Source organism: Pelodiscus sinensis, chromosome 3 (genome assembly GCF_052426305.1).
Source record: "Pelodiscus sinensis isolate ZL-2025 chromosome 3, ASM5242630v1, whole genome shotgun sequence".
Taxonomy (NCBI): domain Eukaryota; kingdom Metazoa; phylum Chordata; order Testudines; family Trionychidae; genus Pelodiscus; species Pelodiscus sinensis.
The window spans coordinates 123598229-123621466 of NC_143054.1; the positions used below are offsets into that span (position 1 = coordinate 123598229).

At 43.4% G+C, this 23238-nt stretch overlaps 1 protein-coding gene across 8 annotated transcripts in view; it reads right to left on the reverse strand.

Moving 5' to 3' along the window:
- Positions 1-23238, reverse strand: part of WDR27 (WD repeat domain 27) — a 212773-nt gene that overhangs the window by 65070 nt on the left and 124465 nt on the right. For 7 of the 8 annotated variants that reach the window (XM_075924675.2, XM_075924672.2, XM_075924676.2 and 4 more), the window contains one exon: positions 3522-3620. The exons of the other annotated variant lie outside the window; for it this stretch is intronic. In XM_075924675.2, coding sequence (XP_075780790.2) covers positions 3522-3620 — 99 coding nt within the window. The remainder of the gene's footprint in view (positions 1-3521; positions 3621-23238) is intronic. 8 annotated transcript variants of the gene reach the window in all.

The window sequence follows — 23238 nt, forward strand, 5'->3', positions numbered from 1 at the left end:
CTGTGCAGATCTATTTGTGAGAAGGGAGCCTGAGAACAGAGAAGTAACAGGCTCCCTGCAATCAGTTAACATATGTTACCTGGACCATGACCCAATATAACCCACAGTTGCTCAGAGCTGCAATTGCAGGGAAAGTCCAGCTCATCCCAAACCGGAGTATGCTCAATGTGGACAGAATCTTTGGACAATTTAGCTGCCAAGATCTAAGACTCTGACAGCATTTTCCAACTGCAATTACTCAAAGGCTTATCTAATTTGGCCATTTATTGAAGATTTGAAGTTAATCCAAACAGTTTACAGTATACCTCTTTTCCCCTCTGTGTGCTACACAGTTTAAGTTAAACACAAAATTAGTAACAAAAATCCATCTGACAATTTCTGTACCATAGGTTACATCATAAGCATCATAACCATATTCCAGCACATGCATATTTAAGAACATAAGAATGCAAAGGTTTTCGTGAGACTTCAAGTGTGATAACACCTGTCTCCATAATACATTCATCTACAGCTACAACCTTTACATCTATTACAGAATTAGTTTAGCAAGTAAATCTTTTTGCCCCTTAAGATCATAATATGAAGAAAGTAAAATAATCGACCATAATATTTCCCTTTGTTCAGGCACTCAAACACTAGCATTTATACGGAAAACACTGCTCAGAGAATGATGTGTTATGGGATGGATTACTGAGGCATACAGAGCAAGTATGTAAATTGCCTAAGATTCCCCAGGAAGTCTGTGGCAGAGCTAGGAATACGCAAAAATGCAGATATCTGGAGTCCCAGTCTAATAAATGCCAGAAAAAGGATATCTAAGTGTGGATGCCAAGGGCATATTGAGTGGTACAGCATACAGGATGAGGCTAGCTATACAAGAATAGAAGCCATTTATTTGTACATAGGAAAAAATGGAAAGTGTTAAACAATTCATCTATTAAATAGACCAATAAATTCAACAAAAAAGGTCAAACATAAAAATGAGACAGTTGTTCAAAGATTAACAGGTACCATGTGCACTAAGGCAGCACTATCCAAATCTGGATTAGAACGTCATCATGCTAGGCTATTTTAAAAGGACAATTTGGGAATGTCTACACAGCAACATTATTTTTAAATAACTACAGTAGAGTCTTGATTATCCGACTCCCTTTATTCGACATTCCGAGTTATCTGACCTGCCTGTGGCTGCCCAAGGCAATTGCACAGGCAGCAGAGCCGGCAGAGCAGAGCGCGGAAGAGAAGGCACCGGGCAGTGCGGAGACAAAGGCAGTGAGAGAAGAGGGAGCGGGGCCATGCAGCAGGATGCTGGAGCCCAGCCGCCCCCACCCCCTGAAGGTCGCGGGGCACCCCGATTTCCCCATCCCCTCCAGCCAGCCATGCTGCCCCCAACCTCCCCTATCTCTCCCGGCCAGTCGTGCTACCCCATGGCTGGCCAGGAGAGATAGGAGAGGTCAGGGGCAGCGTGGCTGGCCGGGGGCAGTGCGGCTGGCCAGGGAAGATAGGAGAGGTCGGGGGCAGTGCGGCTGGCCGGGGGAAACAGGAGAGGTCGGGGGCAGCGCGGCTCCTCATGAAGTAGCCAAGAGTCTGCAGAGCGGCAACTGACAGGGAAAATACCATGGACCCCACAAGGTATTTTCCATATTATCTGACCATTTCGATTATCCGACCATCCTTTGGTCCCGTTTAGGTTGGATAATCGAGACTCTACTGTAGTGTTATTTCAAAATAACTTAGTCCGTGTCTACACAGCAGGCAGTTATTTTGAAATAATATTGAAATACTGACAAGCTGGAGGACTTTGTACTCCAGCTCCTGTAACCCTCATTGTACAAGGAGTAAGGGAAGTCAGAGGAAGAGTGCTCTATTTCTAAGTAAGTGCTGTGTAGATGCTCCCTATTTTGAAATAAGCTACACAATTGATGTAGCTTATTTCGAGGTAAGCCCTGCTATGTAGATGCACCCTTTTAGTCCTGAAGAACATACAAAAACAATACATTAGAAATTTGCATGAGAAATAAGTTAAGAGCACAGTAACCATAGATAAATGAGTAAAGGATAACATTCTACAAGAATTATTAACATTTATAATTCAAGTAGTATTTTTTAGGGGTTTATTTCATCCTGACACTAATTTGCACTTGCTGTATCATCTTTTCAGAATTTTTTAATCTGATATAAATAACATTTAGCTCTGTTGAAACAAAAAAAAATCCCTAAATATTTGTTTGGTTGGTTGGTTGGTTTTTCATTTTCTAATGCACAAGCAAAATGTAACCAGATAAAAGGTACTTGTATGTGTTTTGTTTTACTGATAAACTCATTATATCAAACCTGGATAAGGAGGCAAAGCACGTGACAAAGATATTTTGCCAGTATATTGCTGAGGGACAGTAATATGGTTAGAGCCAATTTTAAGGATGCCTGTGAATAGAATCTCTTCCAAGAAATCCCTTCTCCCAAAAACACCATCAGGTCATTACTGGAAACAAAGATAGCTGGAACCACTCTTGGATGCTCACTTTTACTACTTTAAAAAAAAAATCCATCTATAAGCCATGCAGAAATCATTTTACAATGATATTTTGAAAAAAGAAAGGAAGAATGACAAATGTAAAACCTATAAAGCAAGTATTCTAGAAAAGTACTGTATATTCAGCTACAATTCTTAACTTGACAATTACTGTACATGACTAAGTAAATGTTAATTTAAATATATTGCTTAGAGTAAGTAAAGGAAAGTTCAATACTGCAGATATTAATAGTAGATCTATTTAAATTGATGGTTTAGTTAGGACTGGTCCTGCTTTGAGCAGGGGGTTGGTCTAGATGACCTCCAGAGTTCTCTTCCAACCTTAATCTATGATACTGTATTTGCAGGAGGAAGGGTTTAATACTTCTACTTGACTAGCCTCCAGCACCTACCAAGGAATAATTATAACATTTGAATTGAACATCTGATATGTCAGACGAGTATGTTCTCTGAAGTTAATAAAAATAGCCTTCAGCCTCACAAACTTTGTTTCCCCAAAAATATCTCCTCAAAACAAGCAGCAACAATACCAAGTGAACATAATTCTTCAATAGTTCCCCCTCATTTACTTCAGATCTCAAAAACAGCAGCAGTATTGATGTAGAAAGAACAATATACAGGAGGGCTGTAAATTTAAAAAAGCAGATATCTAACAGCAGTTTCATTCTTGCCTCCCCTGTTATCTTCTCAACTCCCAACACCAGTACAGTTCAGACTGTAATCTGATGCTAGAGGACAGATTGAATTCAAATAAACTACCCAGTTCAGTGCTTTCCAAACCACTTTAAGTCATTTATATGTGTGATTCAATTCATTATGAATGCTAGTGTTTAACAAAGATAAATGTGATCACTTATAATAGATTGTAATTATTATACTTTGCCACGCAGATAACAGATGGGCAAGGGAGGGATACTGTTTCACTGACATCAAAGGCACTTATACATTTGTCACAAAAAGAAAAAGAGGGAGAAAAAAAAAAGAGTACCTGGGGAGATGAGGGATTAAAAGCCACGTTGATCACTGATTCCGTGTGTCCTGCCAATTTATGGGAAAAGGTGCTAGTACGCATTTCGTATATGTAAGCCTAAAAGACAACAAGGTTTAAATTTTAATTTTTAAGGCTTCTACTAACTACTTTAAATTATAGCTTGATAAAAATAAGCAGCCGGGCTAACTAATTTTAGCTATAGTAAATATTTCGCAGTAGCCAGGCAGATATACATTCCATAGAGATGACATTTTTTAATACCAGGAATGATTTAACAAATGTTAAACTTTTAAAGTATCCTAATGGAAAAATGGTTAGAAAGAGAAATTTTATCTTTTTTTCTTGGGAAAGAAAGGGATATGGATGGGGTTCAAGTAGACACTGAAATAATGCCAAATATTACCTTTTTAAAATGTAAAAATGAGCAGTCCTGTGGCACCTTAGAGACTAACAATTCTAAGGTGCCACAGGACTGCTCATTTTTACAGTTACAGACTAACACAGAAAACCCTCTGAGACTTTTAAAAATGGTTATTCCACTATAAAGGTGTTCCCCAGAATCTAAATACAATACAAGCTTTATTATCCAGCATGCATGGGGAATGGGTGTTGCTGGTTAAGTAAATGTGCCGGTTAATCAAGATAGCACAAAAAATGTTTAAGAAATAAAATAACCATACTTAACACTACAACTTTTAATGCTAGTGTATTACTATATCACTACAATTTTAATGCTCTTACTGCATGCAAAAATGAAATGAAATAACTATAATTCACACTAAACTTAACTTTATTACTATAGTTTATAGACTACAACTTTTAACACTACAGTATTACTGTATCCAGTACCGTTATTTACTGCTCCTCTTGTGCCTCGGGGTCCTCAGTATCAACAACTTCTGATGTTGATGTTTATGGTGCTGGACCCATGGCACAAGCTCCAGAAGCTTTTTTGAAGCATCTTGCAGATGTCTGCAAGTCAGTTGCCTTTTCTACAGGAAATTGTTCTGGATAATGAGCAGCTGCATGAATTCCTGAGCAGAATAAGAAGCCTGCTACTTGGCAAACTTTACCAAAGTTTCTGGACACTGTGCAGCAGTAGCCCAAGAGATTTTGGGTTTCTTCAATATGGTCTTCTTCCTCTGAATACATGTCATCTGCAGTACAGGTACTTCTCTCCAGATGGACAACCATTTCTATAATTTCAGAGTGTCAGGATTTTGTAACATCTAGCCGTTGATTGACATTTACCCACTTTTCATCTTTTTTATCCTTCAGTTTAGTGATTGGATTTGTGGAATCAGCATTTTGAAGGACATCAAATATCTCCTGTAGTGCTCTCCTTTTTAGTCTTCTGGTGAAGCCTTGAAATTATTCTTAGTCAAAGGACCCCTCAACAAATATCACTTCTGCCCACAATTTTCTCCATGCTCATACAGCAGACCAGGCACATGCAACATTGAAAAGTGCATCCTTGATGCTGTACCATGACTGAAAGTCTTGGATTGTCCCTTCAAAGTTGAGCAGCTTCCTCATAAAAACAAAAAAGTCATCTACAGATGGGTTTTGAATAATTCTCTGATCCATTGGCTGAGTAAGTGATATGACATTTGCAGGCAGGAAGACAAGAAAATATTGCCAGACACAAGCTCTGCTTCAGAAGGGTGAGCTCAAGAATTATCTAAAATCAGAATACCCTTTGTTTCTTCTGGCACTCCAAGTTCTTGGTCTCTCTCAGCAGAAACAAAGATATGGTGGAATCAATACCAAAATACTGTATGTCCTTGTCTATCCGTGTATTAGGCTAGACTTTTAGGGCGCCCAATTAGGTCCAATTTCTGAACAATGGTGAGTTCTGTCCTTTGCCTCTTGCCGGTGTACTGCTAATCATAGTATTGTGCTGTTCTTTACTCAGAAGCAGGACAAGAAAAGTAATATTGCATTAAGCTTTTTTATATGCAGAGATAGTTTAAAGAACAGATGCCAATGCATGATTCTGCTCTATGGTACCACTGAGCTGCTAAGAAGAAAGTAGATGTGGCAAACAGTTGTCTGGTATTTATATTCAAAGCAACCAAAAAGACAATGTATAAGGAATACACAGAACATTGATAAAAACTGGTTTAGCATATGGCAAAGAAAATGTGCTGCAATGTTATCTGAGTAAACAGTGTATGAGTGAAATAATGATTTCAGAAGGTCTTTTAGTAATTCCAAAAATTGAATGTTCTGTTTTCGCTCTCTCTGTCCTTGGTCTCAGGAACATGGAATTCATGAAAACACTTTGGAACCTAGCATAAGAAAATCTGCCTAGCAGACTTTTTTGCAACAATACCTTATTTTTAAGTACACTGGAATATCAAACAAATTTAGGGTTTTGCTAATAGTGACACAGAAAATTTCTGATCCTGCAAAATTTGAGTAAAAGATCTATGCATGGGAAAAATGCAGAGATGCTGGTAAGAATAAATTCTTACCCAAATTCAAGTAATGTAGCCGTGTTAGTCTATATCCCTTTGGTATATATGGTCATACCTATTTTCTTCCACAATTTGATCTGAGGAAGTGGGTCTGTCCCACGAAAGCTCATCACCTAATAAACCATCTGGTTAGTCTTTAAAGTGCTACATAGTCCTGTTTTTTGTTCCAAATTCAAGTGTAGAACTTGGAGCATTAATGCAACCAGTTCCTCTGCACTGCCTATACACATGGTTGTGGTTCAGTTTATATTCATGTAGTAATCTCTCATCTGCAACAGCCTACAACTATCCTGCACTCCAGTGTAGCGAATAGCTACATCATCCAGCAGCTCTCGAGTTCCTGAGACAGCTTCTCTATTGCTTGTTCCCAGTGCAACAGCACAATGTGCCACTTTATAATGTAAAATATCCCTTCTCTGGCTAAAATATTTGTAAAAAATCCCACAATTGCTAGAGATGGGACATTAGACAGGGAGGGCTCAGAGTTACTACAAAGAAGCCTTTCCCAGGTGTCTGGTGGTGGGGCTTGCCCACATGCTCAGGGTCTAACTGATCACTGTATCTGGATATCAGAAAGGAATTTTCCCCCAGGTTAGATTGGCAGAGACCCCACGGGATTTTTGCCTTCCTTTACAGTCTGGGGCATTTGCAGGGTTAGGCTAATGTAAAATGGTGGATTTTCTGTAATTTGAACTCTTTAAACCATTTTTTGAGGACTTCGGTAACTCAGCCAGAAGTAAGGGATCTATTTTGGGAGTGAGTGGGTAAAGTTCTGTGGCCTACAGTGTGCAGAAGATCACAGCAGATGATCACAATGGTCCCTTATGCCCTTAAAGTCTATGAGACCTTACCATAAAATGCAGAAGTATTAACATGTTCCAATAATGTATAGACTTAAAAGCTAATAGTTATGAATACATTAGCGTTCTTTGTATTAATAAACATCTAAACAAGAATATAGTTACTCATTCCAGTGTACAGCATATAAATCATCTTTCCACAAGGTTTGACCTAATAAGAAATATAGTTCTCCTTTTAAAGTACACGAGTTTATTAGAAAGCTGGCAATGATGCTCATAGTTAAGGTTGCCTAACTCTATCCATCATAAATCCTTGTCTTGAGGTGTTCATAACTTTCCCAAACTGTAGCCATTAGGGATGAAATTTTCCATGCTGGGCTCCTGCCTCTCAGGCTGGAACTTATTTATTCTTGGTAAAGTTTCAGCTTGAACACCCAAATTAATTGACACTTGAAAAGTTCAGGCTTCAACACTCCATGTCTCAGTCACACTCTGGTAAAATAACATTGCCTTGCAGGGTATTATGAAGAATTAATTATGCTGGGGAGGAGCACTCTGATACTGCAGTGATAAATGCCACAGGAAAGCCCATGTGGAAATAATATATTCTATACTCACCCATAGTTTGGATGGTGTGTAGTAATTTAACATATAGGGTCACTCAGGATGCATCTACACAGCACCCTGAACTCGAAATAAGATACGTAACTTGCGCTATGCAAATTGCATATCTTATTTTGAATCTATTTGAAATAGTTTATTTTGAAATTTGGCATGTTTACATAGTGCCAAATTTGAAAAATAATGCGCTATTTCAAGCTATTCCTTAACCCTTATGCAACGAGGTTTACAGGGATGGCGTAGTAGTGTGCCTGTTATTTCGAAAAAATATTTCAAAATATCGGGCAGCTTGTGTAGACACCAGGTAGCTATTTTGGTATACCTCTGGTATCCCAAAATAACCGTGCAGTTTAGACATATCCTAATATATGATCATTAAAGGCAGTCTCATAGTACATATGTGAGGAAAGTTGAATTAAGGGCACTAATTCCATGAGGTATCCCATTAGACTCCATGGGACTATTTACAGAATAAGGTGCTACTAGGGATGCAAAATCCTGTTTAAAATGTTAACCAGATATATCTTTAACTGGCCTGCCACACCACACAGGGGAGTGGGAGACTGGAACAGCCTCCTGCCCGTGGTACAAGCTTGGGCCCAGCCAGGCTGGAATAGCATGCTCACTTACAGATATAAATCTATAATAGAACATCAGTTATGAACACCGGAGTTATGTTGACCGACCAATCAACCACACACTTAATTGGGAATGAGAAGCACACAATGAGGCAGCAGCAGACAAAAAGAGAGAAAAATAGTAAATACAGTACAGTCAGGGGCAAGCTGGATGGGGAGGGTGCAACTCTGCGCTCCCTGAAGGTGTTGGGGCATTGGGTGGAAGGGATGAGGTTGGGGGCAGCCAGCCCTCAGAGCTGCCCAGAGTGTGCTACACAGCACTTTAGTGGTGTTTTGAAGGGCCCAGGGCTTCAGCCACTGCTGTAGTAGTGGCATCAGCAGCTGGGAGTCCAGGACCCTTCTGAATAACCAGGCCCTGGGGCAGTTGCTCCCTTCTCCCACTGCCCCACCCCCATCAGCAGGCCTGAGAATAGTACTGTGTTAAACGAACTACTAACAAACTAAAGGCAAAGCAGTATTTTTTTTTCTTCCCAGTTATGTTTCACAGCTGTTGTTTAAGCCAATATTCAGTTGTAAAGTTTTTGAAAGAACCATGATATTTTGTTCAGAGTTGTGAACAGCTTCCACTCACGAGGTGTTCATAACTCTGAGGTTCCTCTGTAATTCTTTCAAGTTTAGTTTTTATAAATTCATTGGCCAGGGACTATCCAAAGTTTCCATAAGTAACAAAGGTCAGTTTTTTTGAGAACATCTTCACTATAAAGAAAGCTACATTTCATGTTGTTGAAGTTGTCATCTTAAGATGTCTTTACTCCTCATACTTTCTGTGCTGTGCATATATTCCTTTTCTTCAAACAGGTAACCAAACTAAAACAGATTATATAGACTTTTCAGTTTTAAAATAATTAAAATTACCAAATTCAGATATTTCACAAAAGGATCCTGCCATCCTGTAAAAATACATTTATTTTCACATTTATCTTGTTTCAAAAGCAGAAATTGAAAATGTGATCACTTATGATATAAATGGCTATTCTTCATTTATGTCCTAATTGGTGTACATTTTATTATCTGCAGCTAATCATCAATCTGGACGGTAAATTATATATTTTGGCAGTCAGAACGTTATATAACTCTTTTCCTGTATATTACAAGAGTGTAGTAAAGATTTCTAAAAATAATCTTAAAACCAGCTGAACTGTTTTCTTTTAAAACACCTATAAATTTCATTCTGAGGATTGGGGAAGAAAGATAGGGACGAAGTTAGTTACACTGAAATAACACTGGCAGGTTTATTTTACTTCTAAATACTCTAGAAATAAATATATTAGTTGGTAGTTGACCTCCACAAGTGCTGTGGACAATTGCTAACCCTTTCAGATATACAAATAACTTACTTTGACATGTGGGACCTTTCATACTTTGACATGTGGGGCCTTTCGTAATTTAATTCAAGACAGATATACATTGAGACTTTTCTGGGCCAGATTTTGTACGACACCTCGTTAACCTTGTTATTTAAAATGTTTGCATGGTGTAAACCAGTAAAGAACTTGGGCATTTGTTAATGCAGAACTGACAGTACAATATATATTTAGTAATTATTTAGCACTTTAAAAAAATCACAAACCACTCTCTAGGAAGGTATCATCTTCATTTTACAAATGGAAAAGTGGTTAACACAAATTTTCAGATGAGGCTGCTTAAAGTTAGTCAGCTAAATAAAATGACCTAGCAAAGAGTAGGTTGCCAGAGATAAAGAAAACATATAGATTCATAGGAGCTCTCTTTTACATCCCAGAATCAGGACATATCCCAGCTCTGTCTCCTCTTGAACTTCTTTAGACAATACTTCCCTTTTTGCCACCCATTTTTGGAGTCTGAAGAGAGTTGGTGAACATCCTGCATAAGACACTTATTGTGCTGCAAGCTTTTATAGAAGGTTATAGCTTGTGTCTACCACTGAAACAGCTTTTGAAGCAAGTAACTAAAGGCTGAACCTACCAAATCCGGAACTCTCTGGTCTGGCAACATCTGTGGTCCAGAAGGAGCTCAGTCCTGGGAAGTCCCAGACCAGTGAACCCCAAGCAGCAGCAGTGCTGGCAGTAGCAGGGGAGCCCCGGCCCTGCCTGGGAACCCTCAGCAGTAGCGGGGTTGGTCGTGACCAGGATTCCCTGCCCAGAATCCCCTGGTGGGAGTGGGGCTGGCAGCAGCAGGGAAGCACCAGCCCCAGCTGGGACCCCCTGGTGAAAACAAGGCCGGCAGCAGCCAGGGCTGCTAGGGGAGACCTGGCCTCAGAGAGGCTAGTCCCAGGGGGCTAGCAGCAGGGTGGGGAGCCCCACAGTCCAGAGAGGAGCCCAGGAGGAGGCCAGTGGCCAACAGGACAGCATTGACCTCCCGTGGTCCAGCAAACTCCCTGTTTTGGGACCACTCAGGTGCCAAGGGGCCAAACCAGTGACATCCAACCTGTAATTGTTTCAACAAAGAAGCCATTACAACATGAATGTCCATGTAGACCAGTATTTCTTAAAGTGTGCTCCGTGGCACACCGGTGTGCCGCGAGGCAGTTGGAGGTGTGCCACGGAGAACAGAGTTCAAAATGGCCATCCTTAAAAGGGCAATGCCTGAACAGAGTTCAAAATGGCCTTAAAAGGGCAAATTGATTAGGGGTTTTTTTGCTTAGCAACTTCTTTTCCCCATCCTTTTTTGCTTGTTTGTTTTGCACAACAACTTTTCCCTGTCTTTTTTTTTTTTTTGCGCTCAACTTTTCCCTTGGGAATGGCCACCCTTAAAGGGGCAAGCCTCTTTTTTTTGTCTCAACAAAAAAAAAATTCTTGGTATTCACCATAAAAAAATTATTGTTTGGTGTTCCTCCATCTTAAAAAGTTAAAGAAACACGAATGTAGACAGTACCAAGAACTGGAATATTACAGCATGTGACACAAATAAGAAAACACATTACCAGGACAAACAAAATGTACAGAAACAGCTTCCAATTTTTCAATGAATTTTTGTCAGTGATATTTAAGTTAGCTAATGATAGTCTAAACTTTAAGGCTATGTCTAGACAGCAGGGCTCTTTAGGGATACTTGCAGTATCCCGAAATAGCAATTCTGCGTCTTTAAATGCACCCGTTATTTCAAAATATATTTTGTTGGAATAGCACTTTTTCAAAATTTATTTCAAAATAAGCTATTTTGAAATTACCTCGAAATAAGCTATGCAATTTGCATAGCACAAATTGAATAGCTTATTTCAAGGTAAGGGTGCTGTGTGGACACACCCTAAGAATCAAGTCCTCAACTTGGTGTGAGATCCAAGAACCTTTTAATATGTTATTTTTTAAACTTTGTTAAATATGATTTCCTTTATTTTTAAACATGCTGCATTCAGGCATTGCTAAGGAATGGTCTAAATCCAACATCAGTAAATTCTATCGGAGTCTGCCACAATACTAGTTTTACTACTGTTTCAATCTCTCAAACTGTTTTAATATTCTATACTTACTGTTTTCACATAGGTGATTTTAACACTTTTTAAAGAAAAATAATAGTAAATGAATAATAAATTATACCATAACACCAATAACTGTGAAATGTGTTGAGTATGAATTCAGCTATAGAGATGGAACAGATTTTCTGCAATCCAAATGTAATAAAATAGAAACTGGAGCAGTCAAGGAAGTATTCCAAAATACCCAAAATGCATGTGTGCATATAGTCTGCTATAGATGCAAGCCAAAATCAATTCTTTTTTTCATATTAAAACCAATTTCTTGTAATATAAATACAGATTCAGTAGATATTGATATTTCCTTTCCATCTATGTTCAAGGGTCAGCCAAAAGTAAAAAATATTTTTGTACTATTAGTTTCCAAACAAGCTTCCTGCTCCCAAAATTGCACACCTATTTGTGTTTTCTTTTACAGAAAGTATTCTTCAAACTTCAAGTAAAACTGGAGCATGAAAGAGTATGTACACATTTAATGTACGTTATGAACTCCTTCTCTAAAGCTGTGTGTAAAAACAACAAGAGAAAGGGGGGAGGTCCTTCTTTGAAGCGAAACAGGCTTATTCAAATGGGAAATTACTTAATACTTTTGGAACAGGAGAGTTGAAGCGTATGCTGAATAGGCTAAACCTTTGTTTGAAAAGAGCTTCTGTACACTTTGATTTCTTATTTTCTCCGCTTTTCAACTGATCCTCTGCTGCTTTGTTCCTGCTGCTCCTAACTAGGTTTTGTCCCTCTGGTCCCTGCAGTCTACCTTCCTCCTCATTCATCTCCTTTTGATTCAAGCTGCTTCCTCCTCTCTTCCCTGCTGCCTGACAGCACAAGACAGAAACTTTGTCAAGCTTTGGTGCCCAATGCCACATCATAAGCAGCAACTGCAGGAAAAGTCCTACTTCCCCCCCAGTGGCCCTCCTCAGTGAAATTAGACAAAATTGGTTGCAGGCCTCTACTAAAGGGTAGTTTCCTGAAGTTTGTAGCATGGTGGATTTTCATATGATAACAGGCATCTCTCTGACCTCAATGCAATCCCTTCCCTTCCCCAGTCAAATTTCAAATCTGCTGCAAAGAATGGAAGTGAAAGTGCTTCTCAACGTGGCTGTAAGGGTATTTATGTAACATTAGCAGTAGAATGGATTTTCTTCTAAATCTCATTCTCAAAAACAGGTGAACCACTTTGGCTGAAATTTTAAAAAAGAAAAAAATCAGCCGGAGGTAGACAACAAATTTCAACTCAAGCAGTTAAGGTTTGATAAAGTTATCAACAACCAAAAAGAGGCTTAAGAAAGGCCAGCAGAGAGACAACCGGGACAGCAGTGTCCCCGGGGCTCCTGACTTGGGTTGGTGAGTAATCTCAACTCCTGCCTTAGATCCCAGCCCACGGGACACTGCTGTCCCAGTACGAAGTCCAGGTTCGAAGGTCAAGCCAATCCAGGGTTGAAGTCAGGAGTAGGATACGGCAAAAGACAAGGTCTGTAGCAAGCCAGCATCTATACAGAGGCTCAGATGGCTTTCTGGGACAGCCTCCTGGTTTTAATTATTGGTGTGGCACAGTCATGTAGCCCCAGGTTCTTTCACTCTGGCACCCTTTGGGTGATAATTCCTGTAGTAAGCACTGGATGCTGCTTCATTTGGACCTCATTGGTGATATGGCGGCATCTATTGCCCTGGACCCCCCAACTCCGGTTCCAGAGCAGTGGACATTTATAGGGGTTATAGTTGGCAACCTTAATCATAGGTATCACTGCCATCTACATGCATAATCAAACAAATTTCATTGCTTTCTGTAAGCATAGCATCCCATTCTGCAGTCCCCCTATCACCTACACGTGTGTCCATATTTTGGTACAGTGAGAGAAGTGTAAATCTAGTCAGGCATATCACCAGAACACTGACTAAATAAAGCAGGATTTTTAAAGCATGCCCTTACAATTTCAGAGGTGTTCAGTGCAGAGCTCGTCTTTGTGTTCTTTGCTAAACTAGTGCATTCTAGAAGGGACCCTAACCCATAATTGAGCTCTGTCACTACAATCACAATATGTAAAATAAAAAAAATTAGTACCCCTTATAACCGAAAAATGCCACCGAAACCAGCAACATCCCTAAAACTGTAATGTACTTAAAAGGAGTAGCATCATATACATTTATAGCTAAAGTTCTTCACGTTTCCAACAGAATACAATTTTATAGGCAGACCTCTTAATCAGACTCCAGTTTTGCTTCTTTAAACCTCCTTTTTCAGAAGCTTACAATTCATTTTCTTCCCTTACTTTAGTTTGCAGTCATTAGCCCATTTTGAGGCCTTAAACATACGTTTTGTCAGTCTGCCTATGCTAATTATATTGCTTCAATCACGACTGGATCCAGGCAGTGGTTTTAAAAGTATAAATGTTTTACTTTTATAATATTTCCTAAGCTTGGCAAAATACAGAACTAATGCTTTAATGTTTTCTTCTTGGAAAACTCTCTTCACCTCTCTCCTGTGGGACTTTGTGGTTAGGCTAAGATCTAGGAAATTTTAAATTTTGTTTCCTACAAATGCCTCTTTCCTGGCTGCTACTGAGATTCTCTCTCTCTTTTTCCATAATCTAAAATTGTAGAAACATAGTACTTCTATTTCCTGTTTTGTATTCTGAAGTTGACTCAGTAACAGGAATCCTAGAACACTTAACAATAGATAGAGTCATCTTATACTTTTAAATCTAACACAGAGAAAATAATTTGCTCTTGAATTTGCTATGAAATCAGGATTTTCCCCTTCCACTGAGGCCAGGTCCACACTGGCAGAGAAAACTGATGCTAGATATGCAGCTCTAGCTATGTGAATTGCATAGCTGGAGTTGACATATTTTGCACCAATTTTCTGGGGCAACCTCACAGTGGGAGGTCGATGGGAGAAAGGCTCCCATCAACTTCTCAACAAGGTGTACCAGTGCCAATGGGGTGCCCTCCGTATTCAATTTAGCAGGTTTTTACGGACCTGCTAAATCAAACTCCAGAGGTTCGATCACAAGAACATCAATTCTCCAATAAGTGGAGACGTGGTCTGAGACTACAATGCAATCTATTACTAGAAATATAGGTCAGAGGTTCCCAACCTTTTTGAGCATACAGATTCCTTTTCAATCTATTAGCATTTCATGGACGCCATCCCTGGGGGAGAAAAAAAGAAAAGGAAAAGAAAAATAAGGAAAGAAAAAAAGTAAAGTGGGACCGAGCCTTATTTTTCAACTTTCCATGGCGCCCCTGTAGTACTGTCACAGACCACAGGCTGGGAACCGCTAATATAGGTAATACCTAGCAATGGAAGGATATAAGATTCTGCAACTGATGGCACGGCTCTTGAATATTATATATTTACACGCAAATTGTGCAAACTTAAGCTTTATTTTCATATGTGAGCCACAAAGTCTCCAAATATTATAACTTAGCATTAAAAATTGGAATTTATGCGCATAATCATTCAACTTGTATAAGTGTTGACAGGATACTGTGTCCCCATTTCAAAACTGGGCCCTTTCCCTGTAAGAAAGATTCCTTAGCTGAGAGATGAGTTACATACTCTTTTCAGCCACACTTTTACAATTACTTAAAGCTTGAAAGTTAGCCTCTGTTTTCTGCTCTGTTGACTCACAAACTCAAGCTCTGAGGATATGTCTACACTGCAGTTAGACCATGCTCATATAAAGAGGTCATTTGATTGCAGCATAGACCTTTGGGCTCTGGCTGAAGTCTGAGCTCTGGGACTCTGACATTTTATAGATCCTAGGACTTGGACTCCAGCCTGAGTCCAAGTGTCTACCATGCAAATAAATAGCCCCTAACTCAAATCAGATAACATGAGCCAGCTACAGTGCAACATAGGCATATCTATGGTATCATCAGAAAAATATTTCCATGTTACCTAGGGAAGTACACTTTTCTTCCAGCCCACACAAACTTCTAAGCGGTGCAATAAAGCACAGCATCTATAGTGGCCAGGTCTCAACTACAGATGACTTCATAGATTACGCTGAAAGTTTGAACTGACACAGACTCTAACAGTAAGACTGTGCAGCACAAGTGAACTGTGGGTATGCTCATCCATTTCTGCTGAGCACATGAAAAAATGGTTACTTACCTTGTAACTGTTGTTCTTCGAGATGTGTTGCTTATGTCCATTCTGTCTAGGTGTGTGCATGCCCTGTGCACGAGTTCCGGAAGCTTTTTGCCCTTAGCAGTACCCGATGGGCCAGCAGGGGAGTCCCCTGGAGTGGTGCCGGTATATCCTAGCATATAACCCCCTGCTGGCCGTCCCCCCCTCAGTTCCTTCTTGCTGGAGATTCCGACAAAGGTGGAGATGGGTGGGATCGAAATAGACATAAGCAACACATCTCGAAGAACAACAGTTACGAGGTAAGTGCTTCTTCTTCAAGTGCTTGCTTATTCCATCTAGGTGATTCCAAGCAAACCCCTAAAGAGGCGGAGTCGGAACCGAGAGTGAAATGGACTGCAGCACCACCTGACATACCGCTACATCCTGATTAGCTTGTTGCATGATGGAATAATGCTTAGCGAAGGCATGGACTGAGGACTAGGTGGCCGCCCTGCATATGTCCACGACCAGCACCTGGGCTAGGAAGGCCGTGGAGAAGGCCTGAGCCCTAGTCGAATGGGCCATGATAGGAGGGGCCACCCTTCCTGTAAGATCGTAACAGGTCTTGATACACGATGTAATTCATGACAAAAGACACTGAGCTGATAACAGGGAACCCTTCATCCTGTCTGCTATGGAGACAAACAACTGAGTAGACTTGCAAAATAACCACGTCCTGTCTAAATATAATGTGAGAGCCCTCCTAACGTCCAGTGAGTGGAGTGCCCTTTCTTTCTCATCCGCATGCAGCTTTGGATAGAACACTGGCAGGAAAATCTCCTGGGACATGTGGAACAGGGAAACTACCTTAGGGAGAAAAGCCTGGTGGGGGTACATCGTCATCTTGTCCCTTGAAATCACTGTGCACGGAGGTTCTGAGGAGAGGGCCCGCAGCTCAGAAACCCTCCCAGCTAAAGTAATGGCCACCAGAAACTCTACCTTCCATGAGAGGTGGGAGAGAGAACACGTAGCCAACGGCTCAAACGCTGGGCGCATGAACCCCTGCAGGACCAGGTTCAAATCCCACTGCAGCACTGGCCGACGCACGTGGGGGTATAACCTGTCCAATCCTTTCAGGAAGCGTTTTACCACATCTTGTACAAAGAATGACCTCCCGCCTTCCCCCTGGTGGAAGGCTGCAGTGGCCGCCAGGTGTACCCTAATCGATGAGGTGGACAGCCCCTGGCCCCAGAGATCGAGAAGGTAGTCCAAAATAAGGGGAATAGGGGCCCTTTCCGGGGCCACCCCTTTATGACTGATCCAAATAGAAAACCTCTTCCATTTGTTTAGGTAGGAGGATCTAGTGGAGGGTTTCCTACTTTCCATGAGTACCTTCCTCTCCGGGTCTGAGCAAAGGAGTTCCCCCCTCTTTCTCCGCAGCCACTGATCAAACCCTCCACCTCAAGGCTTGGATGGAGGTTAGGGTGGCACAGCTGACCCTGGTTGAGTTCCTGCATTAGGAGGTCTGGGACCATTGGCAGGGGGATGGGATCCGCGATCAACAGTGACACCAGAGTCATGCACCAATGTTGTGGGGGCCAGTCTGGGGCTATGAGAATGAGCGAGGCCCCGCCATTCTTGACCCTCATGAGCACATCATGGATCAGGGGAAAGGGAGGGAAGGCATATAGCAGGCCCACCAGCCATGTTCCCACAAGGGCATCCACCATAGACCCCCCCACACCCCAGCCTTGGCCCCATATGAGAAGAACCTGGGGCACTTTCTGTAGGCATGGGTTGCAAACAGATCTACTAGAGGAGTGCCCCATGTATGGAAGAAGGGTCTACCGCCTCCCCCTTGAGCGACCATTCATGAGCCAAAGAGGTTGCATGACCCCAGCAGGTAAGTGGCCTGCAAATGAACCCCGTGCGCAATGCACAGATCCCAGAGGGCTAACACCTCCTGGAGAAGAACGAACACTACCTTGACAGCTGATGTAATACATCGCCATTGTGTTGTCTGTGAGAACGGACACACACTTCCCTCATAGCTGGGGAATAAATGTCTGACAAGCCAGCCAAACCACCCTCAGCTCCCTGACATTGATGTTCAGGTTCTTCTCTGCCCCCGACGAAGATCCGCCAGGTGGGCACCCCATCCTGCGTCGAATGCATCGGTCACCAGTAGGACTGTAGGGGAGGGCTGGTGGAACAGGACCCCTTCGCATACTTCGGAGTCCCTCAGCCACCAGTTCAGGGTCGATAGAATCACTGGGGGGACCATCACCACCAGGTCGATATGGTTGCGGGCTGGTCTGTATACCGTTGCCAGTCAGGTGTGGAGAGGCCTGAGGTAGAGCCTTGAGTTGCATACCACATACGTGCATGCCACCATGTGACCCTAAAGCCTCATGCAGTTCCATGTCATGGTCATGGGGGCAGCTTGGAGGCTGCAAATGAAGTCGCCCAGGGACAGGAACTGTGGACATGGGAGGGACGCCCTGCCACATATCGCATCTAAATGTGCCCCCACAAACTCTATCGCTTGGGTGGGAGTAAGGGTGGACTTCTCTTTGTTCAGTATGAGCCCCAACACTAAGAACGTTTTCCTGGCTAGGTCGATGTCAGACAAAAGTCGGTACCTTGACTGGCCCTTGATCAGCCAGTCATCTAGGTAAGGGTAAACGTGCAGCCCCTTCCTTCAAAGGAATGCCGCCATTACTGCCATGCCCCTGGTGAACACCCTGGGCACCGTGGAGAGGCCAAACGGCAGCACCGCATACTGGTTATGGTCCTCACCCACCGTAAACCGAAGGTATTTCCTGGGTGGGAAACAATCAAATGTGGAAATATGCATCCTTCCAATCGAGGGTGGCGTACCAGTCTCCTAGAACAAGGGAGGGGATGATGGAGGCTAGCATCACCATCCTGAATTTTGACTTTTTAAGAAGGCGTTGAGCCCCCTTAGGTCCAGGATGGGGCGGAGATCCCCCTTGGATTTTGGGATCAGGAAGTAGCGGGAATAAAATCCACTTCCCTGGAGGAATAGGGGGACCCTCCTCTACTGCCCGTAGAGAAAGTAGCATGGAGACCTACTGCCTGAGCAGGGTCTCGTGAGAGGGGTTCCTGAAAAGGGACAGGGAAGGGGGATGGGAGGGCAGGGAAGAAAGGAATGGGATAAAGTATCCTCTCTATACTGTGTCCAGTACCCAACGGTCCATGGTGATAGCGCACCAGGCCTGGTACAAGGGGGATAGCCTCTGGCAGAAGAGTTGATCTATGGGAGCGACTGGAACTCTGTCCTCAGGAGCAACTTCAAAAGCCAGGCCTAGGCCCCTGGGCTTACTGGGTTCCAGAGTTCTGCTCAGGGGGACCCCGCGATCTCCTCCTATTCCCCCTGGCTGTGGGAGCCCTAGACCTCCTCCTACTATCAAACCATCGCCCTTGCTGATAGCCGCTCTGTGGCCTCTGGTTGAGTGGACGTTGCTGCGGGGCCAGGATGTGGCTGCCCAGGGATTTTAGGGTGGCCCTGAAGTCTGTAAGGCTATGTAGCTTGTCGTCTGTTTGCTCCGAGAACAACCTGGAGCCCTCAAAGGAGAGGTCCTGTAACATCACCTGGACCTCCTGTGGTATGCCGGAGATCTAGAGCCACGAGCACCTGTTCATAACTATGCCCATGGCCATAGCACGAGCTGCCGAGTCTGCGGCATCCAGGGCAGCCTGCAGCGCTGTTCGTGCAACTATTCTTCCTTCCTCCATAAAGGTGGCAAACTCCCGCTGGGAAGCTTGAGGCAGCTGGTCCTGGAATTTGTCCACTGCCACCCAAGAATTGTACACATACCCGCTGAGCATCGCTTGCTAGTTTGCGATCCTCAGTTGTAGGCCCGTCGTAGCATATGCCTTCCGCCCCAGCAGGTCCAACTTTTTTGGCTCCTTAATCTTTGTAATAGGACCCTACTGCCCCTGCCTCCCCCTCTGGCAAGCTGCCTGAACCACTGCTGAACCCAGCGGTGGATGCGCAAAGAGATGCTTGTGCCCCAACTGGGGCACGAAATACCCCCTCTCAACTCCTTTTTGTGTCAGGGAATGGAGGCCAGTGTCTGCCATAAGGTCTTGGTTATCTTTGCCACCATTTTATTCAGAGAGAGAGAGAGCGATCTTAGCCGGGGCGTCAGCTGTAAGAATGTCCACCATCAGGTCCTCCTCCTCCTCAGCCTCCTCTACCTGTATTCCCAGGTTCTGCGCAAGGCGCCTAAGGAGGTCCTGGTGGGCTCGCATGTCCTTCGTAGACATGCCCGGAGATGGGTCTGCTAAGGCCTCACCCGGTGATGAGTACAAGGACTCCAGCAGTTGGGGTTGAACCATAACTGTGGCGGCAGCCTCAGTCCTGGAGCCGGGGCCCTGCGCAGGGCCTGTTGGAAGGGGCTGACGGAGTGAATCAGCCGATTCACCTCTTGACCCCGTGGGGCTGGCTATAGTCTCCGAGCCCGGGTCCCTGGTGAGCGGAGTGGCCGAGGGGGCAGACTTACGGCTAGAGTGCACCAAGGTCGCCACAGACCCTGGTCTTGACAGGTCAGGGCCTTGCGCCTGATGATAGGCCCACAGTGTCCAGAAGGGCCACTGTATAGGTGGCTACCACTGGGGAGAGCCATGTCTGGACCATTGGTGGGCTGCAATGCCCTGAGTGGTGCTGAGATGAGGACTGGTGACCTGACCTGGAGCAGCGCGCCCACCGACGGGACAAGCGAGAGACCCTAGATGCAGCCAACCGTCAACAGGAGGCTGACGAGACCAGAGACTCCGCATCGGACTCTGAAGAGTATTCTGACGCCATCCACGGCGATGCAGAAGACCTTTGTTCCCCCTGTGCTGCATGGTGAGCCATGGCAGCCAGTGTCCCCCTATGGAGTACAGGCGGTACCGGCGGGGACAGCATGGCCAGAAGCAGTGCTGACTCCGCAGGAAAAGGTGCCCCCTCCTCCATGGTACCTCCTGCACCGGGGACGGAGGTGCTGAACCTGGCTCTTGCCTGGGCGGTGCCGGCTGCAGTGCCGGGGCCGACTTAGGCACATGGGTCTCACGGCCCGCGTGCTCCTCGGTGCTGCACAGTGCCCAAGGAGGCCGTGAGCTCTATCAGCCCCCGGGCCGCAGAGAATGTCTCTGGCATGGATGGCCTCTGGACCTCCTCCAGGGATAGGTCCCGGACCCTTTGGGCTCCCAAACTTACCGGGCTCCTCTCTTGAAGAACCAGCTCCCGAGGGCAGGAGCTCCGGTCCTGCTTCCGCAGTGACCTTTCACTTTCTGCCTGTTTACTAGTCAACGGCACCCGTGATTGAGATCGGTGCCTCGGTGCTGATCCGTGCCTAGAAGGCGCCATGTGCCTTGGCGCCCGCTCTGTAGTTGACACTGGTGCACTCCTTACCTACGGTGCCGACTCCGGCACCGGGGGGGTTGAAGTGCCAACTCCATTAACAGCATATTAAGCCTGGAGTCTCCCTCTGTGTATGCAGCTTAAAAGACCAGATCTTGCAGGCGTTAGTTAAATGGCCCTCACCGAGGCACTTAAAACAGTCTTTGTGTGGCTCTCCGCAGGGCATGTGTTTTGGAGCACTGATGACAGGGTTTGAAGCCCTAGAATCTGGCATGCCCTCCTTGAGGAGGGAAACGGGAAACTACTATCAACACTATCTAATCACTATCTATTAATAATCAACTGCTAACTACTCCTAAGGAAAATGCAGGACAATGTAGCACTTTAAAGACTAACAAGATGGTTTATTAGATGATGAGCTTTCGTGGGCCAGACCCACTTCCTCAGATCAAATAGTGGAAGAAAGTAGTCACAACCATATATACCAAAGGACACAATTTAAAAAATGAACAAATATAAACATATTTGTTCATTTTTTTAATTGTGTCCTTTGGTATATATGGTTGTGACTACTTTCTTCCACTATTTGATCTGAGGAAGTGGGTCTGGCCCACGAAAGCTCATCATCTAATAAACCATCTTGTTAGTCTTTAAAGTGCTACATTGTCCTGCATTTTGCTTCAGCTACCCCAGACTAACACGGCTACATTTCTATCACTACTCCTAAGGAGAAACTATTTACATAAGAAAGCTAAGGGCGCACTTGCAAAGGCAAGCAGAGCGTTCCAGCAACCCTCAGGGGTGGAAAGAAGGAACTGAGGGGGTGGAGGGCCAGTAGGGGGTTATATGCTAGGATATACCAGAGCCACTCCAGGGGGCTCCCCTGCTGGCACAACGGATACTGTTAAGGGCAAAAAGCTTCTGGAACTTGTGCACGGGGTGCGCACAAACCTAGATGGATTGGACATAAGAAGGCACTCAAAGAAGAACCACTGAATTCTGAACTGACAATCTAAGCCATTTTAAAGGATTGTGTAGCTTCTAAGTCTATCTGGAGGTGGCATAGGCCTGATGTATATTAGTAAGGAAACCTGGCATTCCTTAACTACTCCCAGATGAATAAAAGCACTATAAAGCCATCACTGCTGTCTGGAAAGCCAGAGTCAGGAGTAGAAAAATAAGCATGTGAGCCTTCCCTATCAATAAACAGATTTACTGTACCAGTACATGGAATGGAGCCATCACAATCCCTATTCATTCCTTGCTCCCCTAGTTCTTTCTCCTATCTACCAGTAGTACCATCTTTTCCAAGGTAATCCTCCACAGTTTCATTTTTATCCAACTCTCTATGTAATATAGTCATTGAAAAAGGCACAAAACCTGCACATCCTAGACTAATTTACTGTCAGAGTATCACCAATTTACCAATAATGCTGCAACCCAAAATGTCTCTGAGTCTATACAGCATCCTCCCATACATGTTACACTGGAACTCTGAGGTACTCCAGATGTGAGGACTTTAGGAAAATAAACAATTACACAGTATCATCTCCCCCAGATTTTTCTGAAAAGAATTTTGCCCCTAAAGAAAAATCCCAGCTACCTCTGCCAAATCCTGCATAAAAATGAACATTTTGTCATGGTCAACAGAATTAAAAGCTTCTAATAGCACTAAGAAAATTATTATAATAGCATAAAAGTGGCCAGACTGGGTCAGACAACAAGTCTATTTAGTCTTCCAACAGTGGCCAATGCCTGGTGCCCCAAAAGCTGGGAATAGGCAGCACGGAATGGATTACTTGGATTACTTGACGATTACCTTTTCTGATTACAACAGGTAATCATTGAGTAATCCATCCCCTTTTACCCATTCCCTGCTTTATTCCAGGATAAGCAGAATTTATCCTCCATGAATTTATCTAGCTCTTTTTTGAACCCTGTTTAAGTTTTGGCCTTCACAACATCCTCTGGCAAGGAGTTCCACAGATTGACTGTGCTTTATGTCAAGAAACACTTTCTTTTGTTTCTTTTAAACTTGCCACCTATTATGGACATTTGACTTCTGTCAATCACCAGAAATATATCAATCAAGGATATTAATACCATCTTTGTACTATAAATTACTTTCAAACCCAAACTGAAGATACCAGCGGAATCTAGAGGAAGCTGGATTGTCCCAATGCAACTTTTATTTTTTTTAAAGTACCTTGAACTGAAAAGGCTCAAGATGGGACTGTAACTGGCAAAGTTAAAAAGTTAGGAAACACAAACTTATGGTTCA